General features: G+C 43.1%; 2 protein-coding genes across 2 annotated transcripts; one reads left to right on the forward strand and one right to left on the reverse strand.

Annotated features, from left to right (window-relative positions):
• Positions 1–3491: 3491 nt before the first annotated feature.
• Positions 3492–9877, reverse strand: LOC113658588 (prolyl endopeptidase). Its single transcript, XM_027171114.2, has 15 exons — positions 9699–9877; positions 8642–8716; positions 8403–8536; positions 8179–8309; positions 7549–7758; positions 7230–7351; positions 7019–7124; positions 6563–6754; positions 6241–6438; positions 6035–6138; positions 5822–5958; positions 5595–5689; positions 5115–5246; positions 4761–4917; positions 3492–4432 (listed from the first exon to the last, which is right to left on the reverse strand). Exons 1-15 carry the CDS (start codon positions 9738–9740, stop codon positions 4138–4140), a joined length of 2130 nt encoding a protein of 709 aa, XP_027026915.1. The 5' UTR covers positions 9741–9877; the 3' UTR covers positions 3492–4137.
• A 1083-nt stretch (positions 9878–10960) lies between these two features.
• On the forward strand, positions 10961–19936 carry xkr5a (XK related 5a). Its single transcript, XM_027171191.2, has 7 exons — positions 10961–11174; positions 12905–13088; positions 13214–13386; positions 13542–13754; positions 13903–14072; positions 14957–15068; positions 15849–19936. The coding sequence occupies exons 1-7, from the start codon at positions 11069–11071 to the stop codon at positions 16619–16621; spliced, it is 1731 nt and encodes a 576-aa protein (XP_027026992.2). The 5' UTR covers positions 10961–11068; the 3' UTR covers positions 16622–19936.
• Positions 19937–21567: the final 1631 nt, after the last annotated feature.

The following is a 21567-nucleotide window of genomic DNA, read 5'->3' on the forward strand; positions in this document are numbered from 1 at the left end:
GTTCAGTATTTATGCCATTGTTCTGAACTATACAAACATTCTAAGAATAAATGATTTTATTTACTCTAGGCTAATTTATCGACTGCTATTTGCGATCCACATTAAACTGAATTACAGAATAGAACACAATATAGACGGTTTATAAAAATCATGAAAAAAAGGTTTTAATTTGTGTTTATAATTTAATACAGAAATAAAAACGGAAGTTTTATCCCACAATTGTCGCGTTTCTAAGTCACAAAATGTCGCATCAAAAAAGTGATATTTAAAATAAGTTGCCATAGTTACCGTGGACGGCTCCTGTTTCGGTGCATTGTTCAGACCGGTAGAACCCGAGACCCGACGGCGCGGTTGTGACGTAGGCGGAAGTGGAAGGAACGCGGTGGTAACCATGGCGACGGTTCACAGCGTGCAATGAGGGTTAGTTACCTACCTGCACGGTGTCATTAAACGGAACGCGGGGCAATTATTTCTCTGGAGACACATTTACTTTATAATTTGTATGCTAAGGATTACTCATAGACTTAATTAGCAGGCTACATTTAAAGGCACCTTGTTAAGAGGGACGTTTGTAACTATGGAAACCAAACCGGAAATCGGAAAGATTTCTACAGTGCAATAAAACCTCACCTGTGATTATTGAACCTGCGGTGTGTCCTACATGAGCATCATACATCAAATCTGTTTGTTATCTGTGCAACAACGAGGAGTAAGAGAAACTTTACTGATGTTACAGAATATCAACAAACAAGCTAAAGGAGAATGAAGCAGAGAGAGAGAGAGAGAGAGAGAGAGAGAGAGAGAGAGAGAGAGAGAGAGAGAGAGAGAGAGAGAGAGAGATACTGAGTTATTGTTGAATTAACCTCAACATGCTGTTTATTTCGTCATATTACTATTAAGCTCTTTATCCTGGGGACGTTGGGCACGAGGTGAGAATCCACCCTGGTTAGGGTTTAAACACACTCGTTTACATGTAGGGGAATTCAGCATCCTTCGGTTCACTTACAGACTTGATTTCAGGAACTAAGAGGAACTGGAGAACCCCAAGGAAGCATGTAGAGAGCTCGACTTGTATTCGCTTCAAGGGACATAAGAAATCGAAATCAGCTTAGAGCCCCCAGACCACCAGATGAACACAAAAGCACATTTCTCCCTGATTTGGTGAAAAGGTTTATGTATCAGGCAGCCACAGGGGGCCTCCATGAGATGTGAAAAGAACACAGTTTAAGTAACTGAAACTCACAAAGCAGCAACTATGAAGCGTTCATATCCATCAGAGCCAGAGAAGCACAAAAATACAGTGTCTACAATCAAAACTATGAACACACACCTCCGTCATGGGGATGTAGTGAGCATGAGAAGGGAATTCTGGAAGAGATGATAGATTTGGTCAATTTAAAAAGAAATTATCTGTGAGGAGATGTTTGGCGTGGACGAGGTACAACTCCTCAGTGTGCCAGGTTTGTGTTGAATAGTGCAGGAAGAGAGATCATACAAATGCTTTGATGAATGCCTGCATGGACCTGGCAGACTGTTGGACTATTTCTGGTGGCATTGATTCCAAGTCCTGAGCTCGTCTCATGCCAAACCCTTAATGAAGGTCTTCAAATGTCAAAAGACTTCCGAGACTCACCTGAAAGAGAGTGAACGGCCATGACGTGTGAATCCTCATAGGATATAGATTTAGAAGCGATCCCACACAGACTCATGTAGACCAAGGGCTTCAGGAGTGTTCTGCTATGTACAATCCACTGAACACTGCAGCGCTGCGGCCTTCTCGCATAATCAACAGAGGCAACGCTGCATTTCTTTTATCAAGGAATTTTCCAACTATTAATATTTAATCACACAGTGAAACAGAAGAGGAGCATGTGAGAAGAGCAGGGGCAGAAAATCAGTCTTAGAAGAGCTGTTGGTGTTAGATGTTAATGCAATACAGCACCACATAACACTCTCAACACTCACTGGCCACTTAAATAGGAACACAAATCTCATCCCTGTCGTGTTGACTCGTGCCATGGATGATGTGCTAGTTTGAGGATTTCGAAAACTGCAACATTTTGTTGGATTTTCAAACAGAAACCTTTTTCATACAGAATAGTACAAAAAAAAAAAAAAAACATCCAGCGAGTGGCAAACCTGAGAGGTCAAAGCAGAAGCGTGTGCAACTCAAATAATCACTCTTTTCAAGCGTGATGAACAGAAAAGCATGGACGTTAGATACAACACTAGAACAGCACATCGGGTTCCTCTCCTGTCAGAGAAGGAACTGAGGAATCTGAGGCTATAGAAACTGAAGCAGGTTCTAGTTCTGTGTTTAGCATTTAAACTGCCAGGAAAAATGAATTAAATAAAAAAGACATCTGAGACCGAAATCAATGTTTTGCTTTAGTGCATTGTGCTTCATCTCACTAGTATTCTTATGTCAGGCCTGAAATAAGCCCCCCCAAAAAACAGATGAAACTGAAGCTTTTCTTTGAGGTGAGTGAGGGATGAAGACTTCTAAAGTGGTTCTCATAAACCATTCTCATCAAGGCAGTAACATGTTTAGATAGTACAGTGTGTCACGATGAGCGGCTCTGACAGGGGATTAGGAAATAACAGAATAAATATGAGCATCTCATATGATGCGTTGGATTAAACAGAACTGGAGCATTCAGGCTACAGACTGGAGAAAAAAAAATCACAAGAGGCTTAAAATATAATTGTGATAAAAAAATTAATCAATTAAGTACTTTAATTTAGTAATTAAATATATTGTAATAAATAATAAAAATGATCAATATTTTTATAACGTAAATGCATTTTTGACTTTTTACATTTACTTCTTTTCTATTTTGGAATAAATAAATATTTAATTATCAGTAAGTGTATAAAAGTGGTACAACAAGTGGCTTTACCCAACAATCTTTGAACACAGACAGCTACATTTGGACAAAATGGTATTAAATTATTAAACTAAACCAGAAAAACAATCAAATAAACCGCACGTAGGGACTGTAAACACAATAAATAATCATTTTATCTAATGAACATATCAGTTGTTTAGTTCTGATCGTTAAACATCATTAAGTGACCCTTTAAACACTATTTTTTTTACACATAATAAACAATTTAATGTAGTAAATTATTTTGCCCAGTATCAAGTGTCTTATTTGAAGTGTTTAATAATGTGCTATCATAATTTTTTCTCCAATGAGAAATTAAAATGATAATAAAAACGAGATATTAATTATTTAGAAATGATTTTGTTGCTATAAGATAATAACAATTTAGTTTTTTCTTAAGTGTGAACGTGATGCTGCTCCTTCACTGTTGTGCTGCCACCGAGTGGCCAGAGATGGAAACTACACCAACTCCTTTTGCAGGTTTCTTACTTCTAAACAAATCGAGCTATAAATTAAAGATAAACAGGTTTGTATAAATGTATATTGCTAAAAATTTCATTAGTTTTATCAACGTTATTTAACAAAAAATATGGAACCTCAGGCTTAAAGATACAATTTCTTTTAATGCAGCTTCCATCAAAGAATTAACACACATTTGTCCCAAACACGTCGTTTATTACACCGTTTTTTTATTCCATGCTACACTGACATGTAATTCCCTTTAAAAGGTAAAAACAATCAATCTGCATAAGTTTGGAGGTAGAAGCAGCCAGTGAGTATACATTATATATACACTGTATATGACACCTTAATACACACACACACAAATATACTGTGCAGTTAGTCATTAATTGAAGAATTGCATTGACTGTTAATAAATAAAACAGTATGTACAAAGTGTTGCAGAAAACACCAGTGAAAAATCTAAAAAAAAAAAAAATCAACAACATGCTTGGTGACTGAGTGTGTGTGTGTGTGTGTGTGTGTGTGTGTGTGTGTGAGTGGGACAAGGAAGAAAAAGAGATAAAGGATGATTAAGGCTTAGCGAGGTGTGAAATGTTAAACAATTTAATTATCCACAGAATAAACACACAGAGGAGGAATTAAAAAGAGAGGATTGAGGAGCAGAAAGAAAAAAGGGAAGAGGAATGAGAAGGGGGGGTGTTAAAGTGATGGTGAGAGAAAGCTAGGACATTAGGAGCTGAAAGAATGAATGTGTGCGTGTGTGTGTGCTCATGTAGTATGTGTGTTAATTGATCCAGTGGAGGTGGAGGCAGCGGGCGATGAAGGCGTAGGTATCTGCCACTTCCTGGATCACCTTAGTGGTGGGTTTTCCTGCCCCGTGGCCAGACTTTGTGTCCACATAGATAAAAAGAGGGTTTGATTGGCCAGGCCAGGGACCAACCGTGTGCTGAAGGGTGGCGATGTACTTCAGAGAATGCAGAGGCACCACACGGTCGTCATGGTCACCGGTCAACAACAGCACAGCTGGGTACTGCACGTTGTCGCCTTCGGGGATCCGGATATTGTGCAGAGGAGAGTACCTTAGTGCACGAGAGAGAGAAGAGAGAGAGAGAGAGAGAGACGGACAGAGATAGACAAACAGAGAGAGAGAGAGAGACAGACAGAGAGACAAAGAGAGAGACAGAGAGAGACAAAGAGAGAGACAGACAGAGAGACAAAGAGAGAGACAGACAGAGAGACAAAGAGAGAGACAGGCAGAGAGACAAAGAGAGAGACAGGCAGAGAGACAAAGAGAGAGACAGGCAGAGACAGAGTGAGTTGGTTTCCCTGAGTGAATAAAGCTACATACAAAACATTTAATAGCATTTCTGTGTAAAAAGCAGGCGACACCTTTAGAGACAAACTCACTTTATCAGCCAGTTAAACTGCTCCTTTATCTCAGAACAACCAAAGTCGGTGGTCCACGCATGGCCGATGGTGAACTTATGAAACTTCAGCATGTCCATCACACCAACCTGAGCTACTGCACAGCCAAACAGGTCTGGCCTCTGATTCACACATGCCCCTAAACACACACACACACACACACACACACACACACACACACAATAGAACTGATTCACACATGCCTCTAAACACAAACACAAAATAGAACTGCAGTGTATTCTTTTAAAAAATGAAACCTAGTGATCATTTATAATTACATTGCATTTACACCGGGGTGTGTGTGTGTGTGTGTGTGTGTGTGTGTGTGTGTCATACCCACTAACAGGCCTCCGTTGGAGCCTCCATTGATGGTGAGTTTTTTAGCAGAGGTGTAGCCCGCCGAGATCAGATACTCTGCTGCACACTGAAAATCAGTGAAACAGTTCTGCTTGTTCTCCAACATTCCTCCTACAGACAGAGAGGGAGAGAGAGAGAGACAGAGACAGAGAGGGAGAGAGAGAGACAGAGACAGAGAGAGAGAGAGACAGAGAGGGAGAGAGAGAGACAGAGACAGAGAGAGAGAGACAGAGAGAGAGAAAAGTAGAAAGTAGTCAAGGGAATAAATAGATACCTACAACAATTTTTGCGTCTACAAGGAATATCAATTGCAAAGAAATTCAATAGTGGAATGTTCTTATAATCCAACTACCTGCATATCCATTTACTTATCCATCCATCCATCCATCACCTATTAATACCATCCATCACTCCACCTATTAAACCCTCAAAGAGAAAGAGAGAGAGAGTCAGTGTTACCTTTGTGCCACGTCTCTCCGTACTCCCCTCCTCCTCTGATGTTGGCCACGGCTAAAACCCCTCCCAGATGCCTCACAAAGATGAGCCTAGAAACACTGCAGCCAAAAACCCACATGGTCATGCAACATCAAAATCTCTTTACAGTGAGCTGATGATGTCCTGAGAGAGAGAGAGAGAGAGAGAGAGAGAGAGAGAGAGAGAGAGAGAGAGAGATAAAGGACAGTTACCTATAACTGGGTGTGATGGAGATATTGAATCCTCCGTAGCCGTAGAGGAAGGCCGGGTGTGAGCCGTCCAGCTGGAGGCCCTTCTTGTGCACTATGAACATGGGGATCTGCGTGCCATCTTTACTGGGGTAGAACACCTTCGTGGGAACAAGTTATAATGAGGCTTGTGTTTGTGCAGTCTGATGTCTGCAGTGTGTCAGTGTGGTTCTGTACCTGTGTAGTCTGGTACTCTGTAGCGTCGAAGCCTTTCACTTGGACCTGCCTGAAGACGTGTGGCTGTAGAGGAGTTTTGGTGAGGTCGCAGTGGTAGATGATGGCTGCGAGGGACAGAAAAGGGACAGAAAAATGATCTCTTTAAAATGCCCGAAATAAACGAACAGCTCAGACGCACGATAAAACTCTCCGCCGTCTTCACCCACCTGGAGAAAGGAAAGAGGTGAAGTAGTAGAAGATCTCGGAGTCCTTCTTTCGGCCAGTGAAGCCCACGATGGAGCCCACGTCCAGCGGGAAGGTCTTCAGCTCCTTCCCCGATTCCAGCTGGTACATCTTCAGCACGTTCTTCACGTCATGGAGATAACACACGCACAAGAAGTTGGAGTACGTGCATGTAGCAAACACTGAAATAAACACAGCCAACACCTTTACGTTATTGCAATGAAAGCTATTAGCGTCAAACAAAGTCTTCTATAACAACTGCTAGCTAGGTCGCTAAACGCTAGCGCTGATTCCTGATCGTCTTACCGAGGACGTCTTTGTCGTGCTGTGGGATGAGCTCCTTCCACTGACTGGGAGCCGGCTGAGAGAAATCCACGTCGATGAGACGGTAGCGCGGGGCGTCCAGGTTGGTTTTGAAAGTAAACACTGAGCCCTCGTTCGTCACGTATTCGTACTCGGCATCAAAGTTGTCTATCAGCTTCACCCACGGCAACAACCCTGTGGTGACACAGATGGTGATGATTCGAGCCACAAAATCAGGAGCTTAAGCAAGATGTCGTCCCCCCCCCCAAAACCCCTTAATAGACGTTAAGCTGAAGTGGAGGTAAAGGGGAACTGGATATGCTTTGGAAGTTCCTGAGATGTGCAACAACAAAAGCTTTAGGGGACATTTTACACATCACCCAGGTCTCAGGACATTGTTACACAGAAGTATGAGGGTGTGTTGTGTCCAGTTAGGGACGAGGCTGCTGAGGGAACCACCTGTGATGCCGTCTGAGATGGTGCTGAGCTCGCAGTACCACAGTCTGTTCACTGGGTCACACCCTTCTCTGATGGACAGCAGTACGTAGAGGCCATCATCAGAAACCTACACACACACACACACACACATTAAATTCTGCAAAATGATTAAAACAATACATTAATTCTGCTTGTGTGTGTGTGTGTGTGTGTGTGTGTGTGTGTGTGTCACCTCAGCTCCACACATCCACTTGGGCTGGTCAGGGAACTCAGCACACAACACATCCTGGGACTGTGGAGTCCCCAACACGTGATAGTACAGCTTCTGATTCAGATTAGTGGAGGTCTCCGTCCCTGAGGCGGAAAGAAATGTTCCTTCTTTTTATACAGTTCTGAACACAGTAAAGCAATGAGAGAGTTATTAGATTAGTTTGAGAGAAAGAATTATTATTACTATTATTATAATTATTTTTAAATGAATTCTAAAGTTAGTCATATTAAGTGTGTGTGTGTGTGTGTGTGTGTGTGTGTGTGTGTGTGTGTGTGTGTACCATCACTCTTTCCCTCCTGCTCTGGATACAAGTTGTAAAAGAGGCCTTTTCCATCGTGAGTCCAGGCCATGCAGCTGAACTTCACCCTCTCAAGCCTGTCCTCTAAAGCCACGGCCCCGTCGACACGCAGGAAACGGATCTCCACCCAATCGGAACCGCTCGTACTCACACCGTATGCCAGGTACTCGCCATCCTCTGAGAAGGTGTAACCTGACACACGGATGATGTTAGAGAGGAGAGTATTAGAAAAATAAACAGTGAAGGTGACAAAATAAAGGAAAATAAAATGAGAGAGTGATGGAAGTGAGACAGACCGTAACGTGAAGTCTAATCTGTAATTTGTTAGTTACAACAGCCTCAATGCTCAAGTAATGTCCAAACAAATCTGCCTTGGATGACTGAGTGAGTCGTTACGGAGTAAATCAAAATAAACAAATGAATAAAATATAAAGAAAGCTCAAGTGTCCAGGTTTGGAGGAGTTATAAATACTCACGATAACGTACAATCTGTTACAGTTACATACCGCAACTTTAAATTAATATAAAAGTTTGTCCAAGACTTTTTTTTTTGACGAGGTTTTAAGAGATAAATTACTAACTGGATTTAGATGTACACTTCTACACAGTCACCTTGTAACGCAACTGTTCCATCGTCAGAGAACGTATTGGGGTCGAGGAACACTTTGGGTTCTGCCTCGAGGTTCTCCTGCACGTAGAGGACGCTTTGGTTCTGTAAGCCCGTGTTATAGAAGTGAAAATACCTAAAGGGGAAGAAAAGAGCTTCGGTAGGTGAGAAATGTCAACTAACATCAGTGTATGATCGCAGCGCGCACACACACACACACACACCTCACCTGTTACCCCGTTTGAAGGGGCAGCTGTATTTGGGGTAATCATAGAGCTCAGTCATGCGCTCTTTAAAGACCTCTCTGACTGGACATTCCTCCAGGAAGGGCAACGTCAGCTTGTTCTGCGCATTCACAAACGCCTGAGAGAAAGACGACGTGCAAATTGAGCCATCGTGCGAGAACACCGACGATCTCTCTGTCTGTGTGTGTGTGTGTGTGTGTGGTGTGTGTATAAAGGGCCATACCTTTGTTTTCTCACTGTCTGGATCCTCCAGCCAGCTGTACGGGTCAGGAACCTTGTGTCCGTGGTAATCGTCCACCTGAGAACACACAGACTTCAATATTTACACTATTGAACACAGCAGCGCTTTCTGGCTCAGAAAATTACCCACAATCCTGTGCTTTATCACCCACCGGCGTCATGATCAACGAGACAACCCAGACTCTATCACCCTCATCTTTTCCCCTGAACGCTGAGACACTGAAGTGCAAATAAAACCCCAGATTGTTTTTTTTTTTGTATTTTCCCAGATTTTTTTAAATGCACTTTATTGAGGTGACATCACAGTCTCAGTGATGTAACTATTATAATACAAGTTTGTGAGTTTAAAATAAACAGATAAATGATTTCATGTTAACAAAAAAAAAGTCTCTTTTTTTCCCCATACACTTTTTTTAATGAATTTTTTTTTAACTCTTTTGCCGGCACTCGGAACTAAAAAAAATTCTAGAGCTGACTTTTTTAATAAAGAAAAAAATGCAGAATTAATGCAGATTCGTTTTCGATAAAACATTTCAGAATTTCTAAATATTTATGGATTTTTTTTGTTTGTTTGTTTTAAATAAATGTTACACATTTTTATATACATTCTTATAGGTTTAGGATTAATGATTTAATTAAACATTGTATTTGTTGTTGTTGTACTTTACAACATTTTATCTTTTTAACTATATGTATATATATAATTCTTTTGTTCTTTCTAATATTCAATTCCACCAAAACAATAGAAATGCTAACGGTTAGCATAATTAGCATGTTGTTGTTTATTTGTTAGCTAGCATCTGCTACTATTTAGAGAAAAAAGGCCATCGTGATTTTTATATTTTAATACCAAACAAAATTATTGATCAATAAATAAATCGTTAAATTTCAACATCCGTTCGTTCACAGCGCGTTTAGCTCATGCTAGCTAACTAGCTAAAGAATCCATTCATTCTGCTAGCATGGCTAAGCTAAACTAAGCTAAGCTAAGCTAACGATTAATTCAAACTAAATAATCGACTATAGGGTCGATATCTTACCACAGCGTCATCGCGATATGCCTCTGGGTACTGAAATGGCATTTTATGAATCTTGATGTCTTTTAATATAAATTAAAAAAGAACAGTAAAAAAAATCCAACACTAAAACAGTTATTTCAACAGGATTTAGCCGGAAGCTAACACTTCGCCTCAGACTTAGCCGTAGTGTAATTGGCTAAGTTGGCTCGGTACCAAATAAGATCGTAGTGCACTACATAGGGCGCATAAAACCCCTCCCTTACAAAGTGGTATAAGGGACCCTAGATAGGGAGCATAGAGGAAATTAGTGTTTGCTTCAGATTAAAAGACGTGACACACGGCACTATAGTTTAGTTTAGTAGCGCCTCCTGCTGTTTATAATGAGACACTGCACTTTTTATCGAATTATTACACTTGAAATATTTATTTCAAATAATAATAATTATTATTATTATTATTATTATTATTGATATTTAATATTAATATTATTTGTTAATATTATTATTAAATAATAATTTGGCGCTGTAGTGTTTTCACACACATATATTACAGTTTTATTACTATTGCTTTTCTTTTTTATTGTTTCTTTCTTTTCATTTCTCCATTCTCTCTTTCTTTCTTTCTTTCTTTCTTTCTTTCTTTCTTTCTTTCTTTCTTTCTTTCTTTCTTTCTCTATATCGTTCTCTTTTGATACTCTTTTACGTATTTTAAAATAACGTTTTGTTTTAGATTTTGTTTGTATTTGTTTTTCCTATTTCCTTTTTTTTGTCTTGCTTTATTCATTCCCTTTATTTCTTTCCCTGTCAGTTTTCTCAATGTGTTGCATTCTTTTTAATGGTAACACATTCACCCATCATCCCGTTAATGTGAATAGGTGTGTGTGTGTGTGTGTGTGTGTGTGTGTGTGTGTGTGTGTGTGTGTGTGTGTGTGTGTGTGTGTGTGTGTGTTAAGTACAGATATATATAGTATGTTGTGTGCTGCCTCTTTAACGTCCTGCTTCATGATGTCACATATTTTGGCTGGAGGAAGGAAGGAAGGAGTGAAACAGTGAAACAGACTGTAATGGGATGTGGAGGATGGAGGCTGTGTGGCGCAGGAACCAGTGAGAGAGAGAGAGAGAGAGAGAGAGAGAGAGAGAGAGAGGGGGGGGGGTAGTGAGGGGGGAGATAGAGAGGGGGTAGGAGGTAGGAGAGGGGCGAGAGGGGTAGGAGAGATAGAGAGAGAGACAGAGAGAGGGAGGGAGATACACACAGTGAGAGAGAGAAAGAGAGAAAGAGAGAGAGATACACACACAGAGAGAGAGAGAGAGAGAGAGAGAGAGAGAGAGAGAGAGAGAGAGAGAGAGAGAGAGAGAGATACAGAGACACAGATACACAGAGAGAGAGTGAACATGGCTGCGGTGCTGTGCGGTGCAGGAGGAAGATGCGGGAGCGCGTGCTGGCAGATGCTCCTATTCGGCTCGACCGCGCTCGTGATCCTGGCTGAAAGAGCCGCACGTGAGTGACCGCATTACACATAATACTGTATCTGTGCCGCACGTGAGCTGTCGATACGAGCATCACCTGTGCGCGAGACCTGATCAACACACCCCTTCCCCCTTTTCCTCTTTCCTTTTCACGTAAATTGTATTTGTCTTTACACCACAGTGCATTGTGGGTATTCTGCACGTGCAGGGCACTTTACAATTTGCAATTACATTCAATTACAGTGACATTAAAGTATGACGCAATGACGGCGGAAGTCGCTTCCATTTAGAGAACAGTGCGGATTAATGAGACCGGGATTAAACCGATTTACCGCTCAGGTTTAAAATCATCACAGTCTAGAGATCTGCTTTCAGTATCAATAATAAAAGCGTCCAGGAATTATTAGGAAAGAAAAGTCTCAAGTTAAGGAAACCTGACTGCATCAAAGATGGGACACTTTCACAAGCTGTTTATGGTGCAGTGAGAACTTCGTACACATCCCTCTGAATGAGCTGTTACTATAGAAACCATCATTATAACAACAAAACCTTCGGACCAATCAGAATCCAGAAGTGGACATTGTGGGAAGCAGGTCGAGATGCTCGTAGGTGTAAACGTAAAGGACGTGTAACAGATACAGATCACATGTACACCTGTAAAGGTAGATCAGCTACATGTAGGGCACTGGGCCAAGGAGGGTCAGGTTAAATGTGTGTGTGTGTGTGTGTGTGTGTGTGTGTGTGTCTGTGTGTCTGTCTGTGTGCGTGTGTGTGTCTGTGTCTGTGTGTGTGTGTGTGTGCGTGTGTCTGTGTCTGTCTGTGTGCGTGTGTGTGTGTGTGTGTGTCTGTGTCTGTGTGTGTGTCTGTGTGTGTGTGTGTGTCTGTGTCTGTGTGCGTGTGTGTGTGTGTGCCTGTGTCTGTGTGTCTGTGTCTGTGTCTGTGTGCGTGCGTGTGTGTGCGTGTCTGTGGGTGTGTGTGTGTCTGTGTGCGTGTGTGTGTGTGTGTGCCTGTGTCTGTGTGTCTGTGTCTGTCTGTGTGCGTGCGTGTGTGTGTGTGTCTGTGTCTGTGTGCGTGTGTGTGCGTGTCTGTGTCTGTGTGCGTGTCTGTGTCTGTGTGCGTGTGTGTGTGTGTGTGCCTGTGTCTGTGTGTCTGTGTCTGTGTCTGTGTCTGTGTGCGTGCGTGTGTGTGTGTGTCTGTGTCTGTGTGCGTGTGTGTGCGTGTCTGTGTCTGTGTGTGTCTGTGTCTGTGTGTGTCTGTGTCTGTGTGCGTGTGTGTGCGCGTGTCTGTGTGTGTGTGTGTCTGTGTGCGTGTGTGTGCGTGTCTGTGTGTGTGTGTCTGTGTGTGTGTGTCTGTGTCTCTGTGTGTCTGTGTGTGTGTCTGTGTGTGTGTGTCTGTGTCTCTGTGTGTGTCTGTGTGTGTGTGTGTCTGTGTGCGTGTGTGTCTGTGTCTGTGTGTCTGTGTGTGTGTGTATGTGTGTTTGTGTGTGTGTGTGTGTGTGTCTGTGTGCGTGTGTGTCTGTGTGTGTGTGTCTGTGTGCGTGTGTGTCTGTGTGCATGTGTGTGTGTGTGTGTCTGTGTGCGTGTGTGTATGTGTGTGTGTGTATGTGTGTGTGTGTATGTGTGTGTGTGTATGTGTGTGTGTGTGGTCAAAGCAATTGTGTAGTAAAAGCTAAAGTGGCTAGGCTAATCTCTCTCTCTCTCTCTCTCTCTCTCTCTCTCTCTCTCTCTCTCTCTCTCTCTCTCTCTTGCTCTCTCTCCTTAGTGATATACTGCTTTGCCTTCTACCTGTGGAAGGAGCAGTTGTTGTGGGCGGGGCTGACCTTTGCCCTGTTGTTGCCAGGGGCAGTTGTGCAGGTGCTGAGTTTTATGTGGTACCGGGCAGATGGAGAGCAGCGAACGTGTCACCTGCTCATCATACACACACTTCACTTGGGCATCTTTAAAAGGTGTGTGTGTGTGTGTGTGTGTGTGTGTGTGTGTGTGTGTGTGCAGGTTGTGTGACTGCAGCTTGTGTGAGTGTGTGTATTTTTTTTTTGTGTGTAATAATGTTTGTGTGTGTTTGTGTGTGCAGATTGTGGGACTGCAGCATGTGTGTGTGGCGCTCTCAGTCTCAGGCTCAGCAGGTGATGCAGCAGGTGGACGTGGCGGCGTTGCGTTTGCTCGATGTTCTGCTGCTCACCCTCCCACAGGCGCTCACACACACCTACGTTCTCACAGGAGCCGAGTTTAGCCTGGCGTCACCTGGTCAGTCTGCTGTGTACAGTTCATCACAGAGTTCACTCTAATCCTCAGTATATAAACACCTCACGTTGTGCTGTAATCAGAATAATATACCACGTGGTCTCATCTTGTCTTGCTGTGTGTGTGTGTGTGTGTGTGTGTGTGTGTGTGCTGTTTAGTTGCATTGTGCAGTGGTGTGTGTGTGCTGTCCTTGTCCTGGGCGTTGGTGTTGTACAGTCGGGCGTGTTGTCTGGCACGTCCCGGTCATTTGCTCATGCCCCCAGCTGCCCTGCTGTGCCAGCTGTTGTGGAGAGTGGGGCTTCTGAGTGCACGCTTCACCAGCCTCGCCCTTTTCACCCGCTCCTTCGGATGCTGGGTTATCGGCGTTGTGGGTGAGTAACAGACACACACACACACACACACACACACACACACACACACACACACACACACACACACACACCCCTACAGACACACACATAATGTACATATTAGACAGCTGCCCCTCCCCTGTACATCTCTCTCTCTCTCTCTGAGCAGGTTGCCATTGGCTGATTGCAGCGTTCTGGTTGGTCTCTCAGCAGACTGATATCTGCGCAGGACAGTGGGCTTGGCGTGGGTTCAACCTGGTGTTGGGTGGTGTGCACGTCTTCCTGTTCCTGAATGTGAAGGACGGTCCGTCTCGCTACCGCATGGCTGGCTTTTACACGGTAACTGTTACACGACACAATGGACAGAGCGCAGGAGGTTCGGATGTAATTACAGAACGTGTTCATTCAGAACCCAGCGATATAATGGGAGGCGTGTCCGAGAGGGTCAGCAATGGATATTTATGACACAGTACCGGGTAACACTAATCATCTGGAGGAAGTTAAATCCACCCTGAGTGTGTGAGGAGACACCAAGGAGACAAGCGACTTACTGTTAGCACCCTAGGGTTCATTATATTATTGTAACTGCTATAGGTTCTTACATGTAGCCGAGGTTTCCTTTCGGAGTAATAAAACATTACAATAGAGACAAAGACCCTGCTATAATCACAGCACAACAGCATTTACTGTTAGATTAGATTAGATTAGATTAGATATTGTAAACTTTTTTACAGCTTTATATATAGATATTTATATGTAGTCTACACTAGACCTGTAATTTAACCTGTTTGATTGGGTTTCTTGTTAAAAAAGATAAACCAACATGAAGACCAGAAAGCTGTCCATGGGACAAAAGCGATCCATGTTAAAGAGAGAATATCGGAATATCAGAGCCGATGCAGAAACTTTAGAGTAACGTCAGAAACAGGAAGAAAACAGGAAGAAAGCACCAGTGTATTGAGTAACTGACACCGAACAACTCGGGCAAGAAAAACAACAGCAGCTGATAACTGAAATGTTGCATGTTCCGTGAAGAAAAACCCCAAAACCGCAGCGACATCACCGACAACCTCCACAGGGCAGGCGTGACATGCCCACTATTATACATTTCATTTAAAGAAGAACACGCAGTAACTTTTATTTATTGTTGCATTTAAACAACATCCCTGATTCAGATGTTGACTTTCTTACCAGTGTTCACTTCCTTGTTCATGTTGTCAAAGGTGATGCTGTTGGAGAATGCCACACTCGTCCTGGCTGCCTCCGACATCCTCACTGAGGCATCATGGGAAAGCCTGGGTGTCCCCACTGGTGTCTTGTGTAGTTTCCTGCTGGGTGAGTGCCGAGCTTGTCCTTCCTCTAGCTTTGTTTGTTCTCTGTTCAACCGTGTGATTATCTACACTTACCTTATTGCGCAGCACAGACAATTTGGGTGCCAATACTTTTGAGCAAACAGCACAAGCGATATTTGTGTATTTGCTTTATTTCTGATCTAATCTGAGGATGGTTCTCTGACTAGTTTCCTGTTGGTGAACATAACTTGTTAACCAGCAAGTTGATCTCAGTTGCTATTCTTAGTTGTTAGACGGTGCGCTAGCTCCAGGACACAAAATAAACACCGTTAGCCATATAAACCTAGCTAAGGACAAGAAGCAGATTAGCCCTAGTGATTAGCAGGGAAGCTAATATTATATTATCTGTTAGCTAACATTAGCTAGCGGATTGTAAGTGTCAAGAAATGATGCTAAGTAAGGTGAAGGACCTTTAATGGCTAGCAAGGCAAATACTCAAGGCTGAGAGGGTGTGCTAATGTTAACTAGCTGTTAATCTGCAAAGACTAATACATATATTACTGTTAACGTGCTTAGAGACAAGCACAGAGATTTGACTAGCAAGATAGTTGATTAGCAATCAATCTAACGAGAAGATTAGCCTTAGCTAATCACATTAGCTGAGAGACTATGTTAGTCGACAGAGGAAGCTAAGAAATGTAGCGTTTGTATGGACCACAGAGATCATTCTGTCTTTTCCTCCCTCTCTCTCTCTCTCTCTCTCTCTCTCTCTCTCTCTCTCTCTCTCTCTCTCTCTCTCTCTCTCTCCCCCTTTCTCTCTCAGGTCTAACGTTTCTGCTGCTTTACTATCGTTTCCTGCACCCGAAGTCCACCGAGATCTCACACACACTGCATCATGGAGCTCAGGCAGGCAGCGCCTGTCTCGATCAGGGTGACTCTTCTTACTCGCTGGCTGACAAGAGCCTAGCTGATCCCTCTCTTCGTCCTCCGCTCTCCTCCTCCCATCCGTCCTTCTCTCTGCTGGAGCACCCGGGGAGCTGCGGGGCGAAGGCAGGCGCCGAGTGCCGCCACCACCACTGGCTCCTCGTGCGTCTGGCACTGAAAACCGGAGACCCAAACAAAATTGAGCGTGCTTTCGGTGCCAGAGGAGCGATGGGAATTGTGAGCGAAGAGCAGGACGATGACTCGGGAGAGAAAGAAGAGGAAGGAGGAGAGGGGATTGACATAAAGGATGAAGACGACACGTTGGCCCCTCTGTCTGACTGCAAAGACGAGTTCGAGAGTGTAAGCGAGGCGAGGGAAGATGGAGAAGAAGAGGAGGCAGATGTGGACGTTGGGGAGGAAATTGACAGCGTGGACTCCGAATGGAAGCGAAGCTCTCCAGAGGGGAAGTCGGTGTTCGGAGATAGTCCCGAGCCGGATTACTGCCCCACCGAATCCAGCTCCACGCTCTATTTCAGTGCAGACCCACAATCCCCAAGCAGCACCAGCGACCCCCGTCTGGACCGAACTGAAGTTCCTGGATCCCACCTGACGGGCCCACGTCGTCACCTAATCCTCTCCGCCAGAGGCCTGGAGGATGACACGGGGTTCTGACCTGCTTCAAACCTGGACTTTGTGGATTTGTTCAAATGCAAACATTACATCAATTCTAGTCAATTAGCCCAGACTGGGTACGAGGATAAAGCCGCTAACATCGGTCTCGCCCAAAATCTTTTGTGTAATATTTGCCTCGAATTGTGCCATATGTGTCGATTAGGATGCAGTCATACTTTGTGTCATCTACAAACGTAAACCGAACTGCACTGTGTAGCTGAAGCCTGAAAGGCGGCCATCTTGGACTGATCCGGAAACTTCTTTTTAATTCAACACGCCGAACGACACGCCAGCTAACCTCCACCTCCCAGAATTTTGAAGGTGGTGTGTGATGATTAAACCTCATATCATTTGAAGCAGCACTGGTGTTGCTGGAAAAGATTTTGGACGAGACTTTGATCAATTCTTAGCCAAATTAGCGTTTTAGCTTCACTGCAAAACTACTTACTGTAGATGATCGACTGGGACACATCTGTTTACTTTTGGGGGAACGATCTTATGGGATGTTTCTGAAAAATTTCAAGGGTGAGCGTTTAAAGTGACGTTGTATTTATAGCATCGTAAACGGTTTGTTTTGTGTGTGTGTGTGTGTGTGTGTGTGTATCAAAGCACAAACATTGTGGCTGAAACACGGCTCGGCTGAAATACAGTTTCATGTCTAGGTTCGTCACTAGGGGGCGTTAAGCTTAAGCCGATCGCCATAGTTACCCAGGCTGGTGCGATGATGTCTTCCCTTATAAGTGAGAAGGAAAAAAATAGATTTGTATTCTCCTTCACTCTGTCAGCAGCCTGCACCAATCACGTCACGTTGCTTCTTATTTGCATGAAGATAGACCACACCCACTTTATTTCCTCCAATGATCTTACAGCTTCCTGTTGCTGGAATTCAACAGCTTTTTTTTCTTGCGAATAAACTCCAGGCTGGACTTTACAGCGGAGTGACGGTTAATAATCCTAATTATTTTTATTAATCTTGTGCATTAAAGATTTTGTTTGCAGTTTTACGATCATCGATCCGGCAGTCAGGGCTGAGAGAACAGAAGCCTCTTTATAAACGCTCTATTAAATATTTATGAAGTACATTCGGTTATATATATCACGTTACATGCTCACATTTCAGCGGAGGTTTAATTAAGTAGCCTATAAGATTCAAATCACGAAGCAAACAGCTATCAGAATAATGACTCAGTGATTCATACACACATCGCACCGACTCCACACGCTGCGGAAGCAAACCACTTTTTTTTAACGTTGTTATTAAGCTCAGGTTTTCTTTTTCTTTCCACACGCAGAGCTGCGGAACGTAGAAAATGATCCGGTCGTTCAGCTGAAACGATACATCAGGAAACAAAGCCTTCCTGACGCACTGTCAAGTGAAACTGAGCCGACAGAAGAGTTATTTTAGTTTTAGTCTCGTCCTGCTGGGACTCTGATGCCATTTTTAATCCCCTGGAAAAAAAAAAACTTCTCTTGAAATAGCCGCTCTGGATCAGCGCTCAGTTTGGAACCGCTAGAATCGGACACGGTCGATTTCTTCGTATCAGGACAATTATAACAGACTGGATATGTTTTGTCTTGAATATCCAGCTGAGAGGTTTTCTTTCTCCTTTGACCCTTAGTGAACTTCTCGGCACAGGCGTTCTCACAGGGCTAATATTCACCGCTTGCTGTAAAACGGGTATTTGTGTATCTACCTGTAGGTCCAGGTGCAGGCGACGAGCATCAGGTTTCGAGCATAAATATCAGCTTTGCAAAAAAACGGACGGAAACCTGACAAGACCGTCGAATACGTCGCCGTTGTGTAACGTAACTAATTGGCTCGTTTGATTTGGATCTTTTATTCAGAGCAGGTTGTATAAGTGGTATAATGTCGACATCATTCAGGGAACTCGTATCAAGAGCTTAATATTGGTCAGTTAATAAGTCTTAATGAAAGAATTTGTTTTTTTTATGTGGGGAAGAGTGATACCGTTTATATAAATACTGTGTAAAACCCACGGAAAACCCGCAGAAACTATCCTATGAGAGTAGATGTACAAGTCAGTATGGTGGAAGGTTGGATCGTGTTGGAGTTGCGCTTATTCGTGGATTTGATTGGTTAGGGTAAGGTCTGTCAGAAATGTCTGATCTCTGGTCCAGAGTCGATCTGGGACCCGGACGGTTGTTTTCCGCTGTTTTGGTTACAAACATACGAGTCCTTCAGGAAACTCGGATGGGACCGGATGTAAGGCGATCAATACAGTACTGATCTAAGCCAGATGTAGAGTTTGTGCTCTTTGTCGTTTCCTCTCAGCGCTGTACAAATAACTCGCCGTGAAATTGTTTTAGTTCCTCAGTTTTGGACACCTGTACAGATTACGTCTGCCTCATAAAACAAGCATCTTCCTAGCTTTCCTTCTTTCCTACTTCACACGATGTATCGGGATGACCCGGATGTTTCGATCCAAAACGATATGCTAGCTTGCTAGCTAAACCTCAGGTCTTACTTAGCGGTTGCTAGCAAACAAATAAAAAATTATTGGCTACTACGTACATAATTGGGGTGGTCGTGGCCTGATGGTTAGAGAGTCTGACTCATAACCTGTAGGGGGTGGGTTTGAGTCTCGGGCCATACTCAGAATTTGTTCTCTGCATTTAACAGAGCAGTGGGATGCCATTTATGCTGAGGTGCCCTTGAGCAAGGCACCGAACCCCCCCAACTGCTCCCCGGGCGCTGCAGCATAAATGACTGCCCACTGCTCCGGGTGTGTGTTCACGGTCTGTGTGTGTTCACTGCTGTGTGTGTGTGTGCACTTTGGATGGGTTAAATGCAGAGAACGAATTCTGAGTATGGGTCACCGTACTTAGCCGTATGTAACGTCACTATTAACATTGACCAGACAAACTGATTTAATTTAAACAGTGAGCAATACGGAGTAGTGTTTATTACCTAGCATCACTCACTCAGCTGTAGCAGAGAACAATGCTAAAGCGACGTAGCAGTCAGTGTTAAAACCAGATGATAGATGTTTACAAGGACTACATGATGCAGGAATGTACATATCAAATACACGTGTGTGTGTGTGTGTGTGTGTGTATGTGTGTGTGTGTGTGTGTGTGTGTGTGTGTGTGTGTGTGTGTATGTGTGTGTGTGTGTGTGTATGTATATGTGTGTGTGTGTTTGTGTGTGTAAAGATCCTGAGATCCTGGTGTGATGCACTGACCAGCCACTGTTGCTTTATTTCTTTATCCTGCGACTGTGATATTTAATATCGAACAGTGTTTTGTGAGTAAATAATCCTCAGTGATTTGCATGCAGTGTTTTTTTTTTCTTCTGAAATGATCATCTTCTGTGGAAAGGCTGCCGTCGCGGCTCTGAGTGCCGCGGCAGGAGGACGGCTTTTAAAATCTGAGGCCCTGATTCGCTAAGATGGCAAACAACGAGCAATGGTTTTGCGAGTGAAATGATGTGTGTGTGTGAACAACGGACATGTCACGTTTACCGGTGATTAAAGTATGGTTTTGTTCTCGCCGTTTGTGTTGAGTTTAGATCTTTAATGCGGTGATCGTATTAGATTAGATTTCTGTTTTCTATGCAAATTAAGTAGAATCCAGTAATGTCCAGACAGTTAGCGTATAAGGTTCTTTAGACCAATTCTAAGGTGTGTGTGTGTGTGTGTGTGTGTGTGTGTGTGTGGTCCAGTTCTGCTCTATAGACTTGTGTTGGACTGAAAGACATGTCTGCTGCCTTGTTTGCGTGTACATCACTAGTACACCCTTTGCTAACGCAAGCTGAGTAGCTAGTACAAAGCTGAATATTCAAAATGTCAATCAAACTTATATACAAATTTATATAAGTTATCACACGCAAAACCTTTAGTAAAATAAGGGCCTAAACTTTTCAGTGTGAAAACTCCATTTGCTGGTCGTAAGATCGACGGATGGTTCATTAAATTAAAATGGACAACCAAAGTTTGTCGTTTCAGTTTATTTTCCTGTCTTTCATTTTACTGACTCTGAAAGGAGACACAGAACGATAAAGAAATGAACGATGTCGTGTCTGTGAGTCTGATCCGAAATCAGTCAGGACTCCGTCGTCCTTTCGTGTGTTTTAGACGTGTGTTTTTCCCTCTGTCGACGATCTTACACTGAATTTTAGTGTCGAAGATGAAGATAAATCTGAGCTGCTTTTTAGACGAATATATAAATTAAAATTATATAAAATGATCACCTCTAGTATTGTAGAGAGAAACAGAAATGCTGCTGAAACTAAAAATTCTGAGTGTCTACTTTCATACCAGCTTCATATTAACACCATTGTGGAATGAGACGTGAGGAAGACGTTCAGTGATGAACAACAAAAAGAGATTTTTTTTTGGCCTCTGAGAAAACGAAGGTATTAGCAAGAAAGATATTAGCATTAGGTTCTACTGTATGTGCTAACGTTTCGAAAATGTTTACTTTTTGTGGTTTTTTTTCACTGTCGCTAATGATACACACCTTCTCATTCAAAGAGTTTTCTTTATTTTCATGACTATGAAAATTGTATATTCACACTGAAGGCATCAAAACTATGAATTAACACGTGTGGAATTATATACGTACATAACAAAAAAGTGTGAAACGACTGAAAATATGTCATATTCTAGGTTCTTCAAAGTAGCTTTGATTACTGCTTTGCACACTCTCGGCATTCTCTTGATGAGCTTCAAGAGGTCGTCACCTGAAATGGACTTCCAACAGTCTTGAAGGAGTTCCCAGAGATGCTTAGCACCTCTTGGCCCTTTTGCCTTCACTCTGCGGTCCAGCTCACCCCAAACCGTCTCGATTGGGTTCAGGTCCGGTGACTGTGGAGGCCAGGTCATCTGGTGCAGCACCCCATCACTCTCCTTCATGGTCAAATAGCCCTTACACAGCCTGGAGGTGTGTTTGGGGTCATTGTCCTGTTGAAAAGGTGGTGTGTCCAA

The sequence above is a fragment of the Tachysurus fulvidraco genome, chromosome 9, assembly GCF_022655615.1.
Source record: "Tachysurus fulvidraco isolate hzauxx_2018 chromosome 9, HZAU_PFXX_2.0, whole genome shotgun sequence".
Classification (NCBI taxonomy): domain Eukaryota; kingdom Metazoa; phylum Chordata; class Actinopteri; order Siluriformes; family Bagridae; genus Tachysurus; species Tachysurus fulvidraco.

What these genes read in the sequence shown, in the direction of transcription:
- LOC113658588 (XM_027171114.2), bottom strand. Translation starts at nt 9,740, where the DNA reads ATGCCATTTCAGTACCCAGAGGCATATCGCGATGACGCTGTG. An exon ending in GCACGACAAAGACGTCCTCG is followed by an intron (nt 6,439 to 6,562) that starts GTAAGACGATCA and finishes TGTTTATTTCAG; the next exon opens with TGTTTGCTACATGCACGTAC. An exon ending in CACCTCTTTCCTTTCTCCAG is followed by an intron (nt 6,139 to 6,240) that starts GTGGGTGAAGAC and finishes TGTCCCTCGCAG; the next exon opens with CCATCATCTACCACTGCGAC.
- xkr5a (XM_027171191.2), top strand. Translation starts at nt 11,069, where the DNA reads ATGGCTGCGGTGCTGTGCGGTGCAGGAGGAAGATGCGGGAGCGCGTGC. An exon ending in CCTGGCTGAAAGAGCCGCAC is followed by an intron (nt 11,175 to 12,904) that starts GTGAGTGACCGC and finishes CTCTCTCCTTAG; the next exon opens with TGATATACTGCTTTGCCTTC. An exon ending in CTGGGTTATCGGCGTTGTGG is followed by an intron (nt 13,755 to 13,902) that starts GTGAGTAACAGA and finishes CTCTCTGAGCAG; the next exon opens with GTTGCCATTGGCTGATTGCA.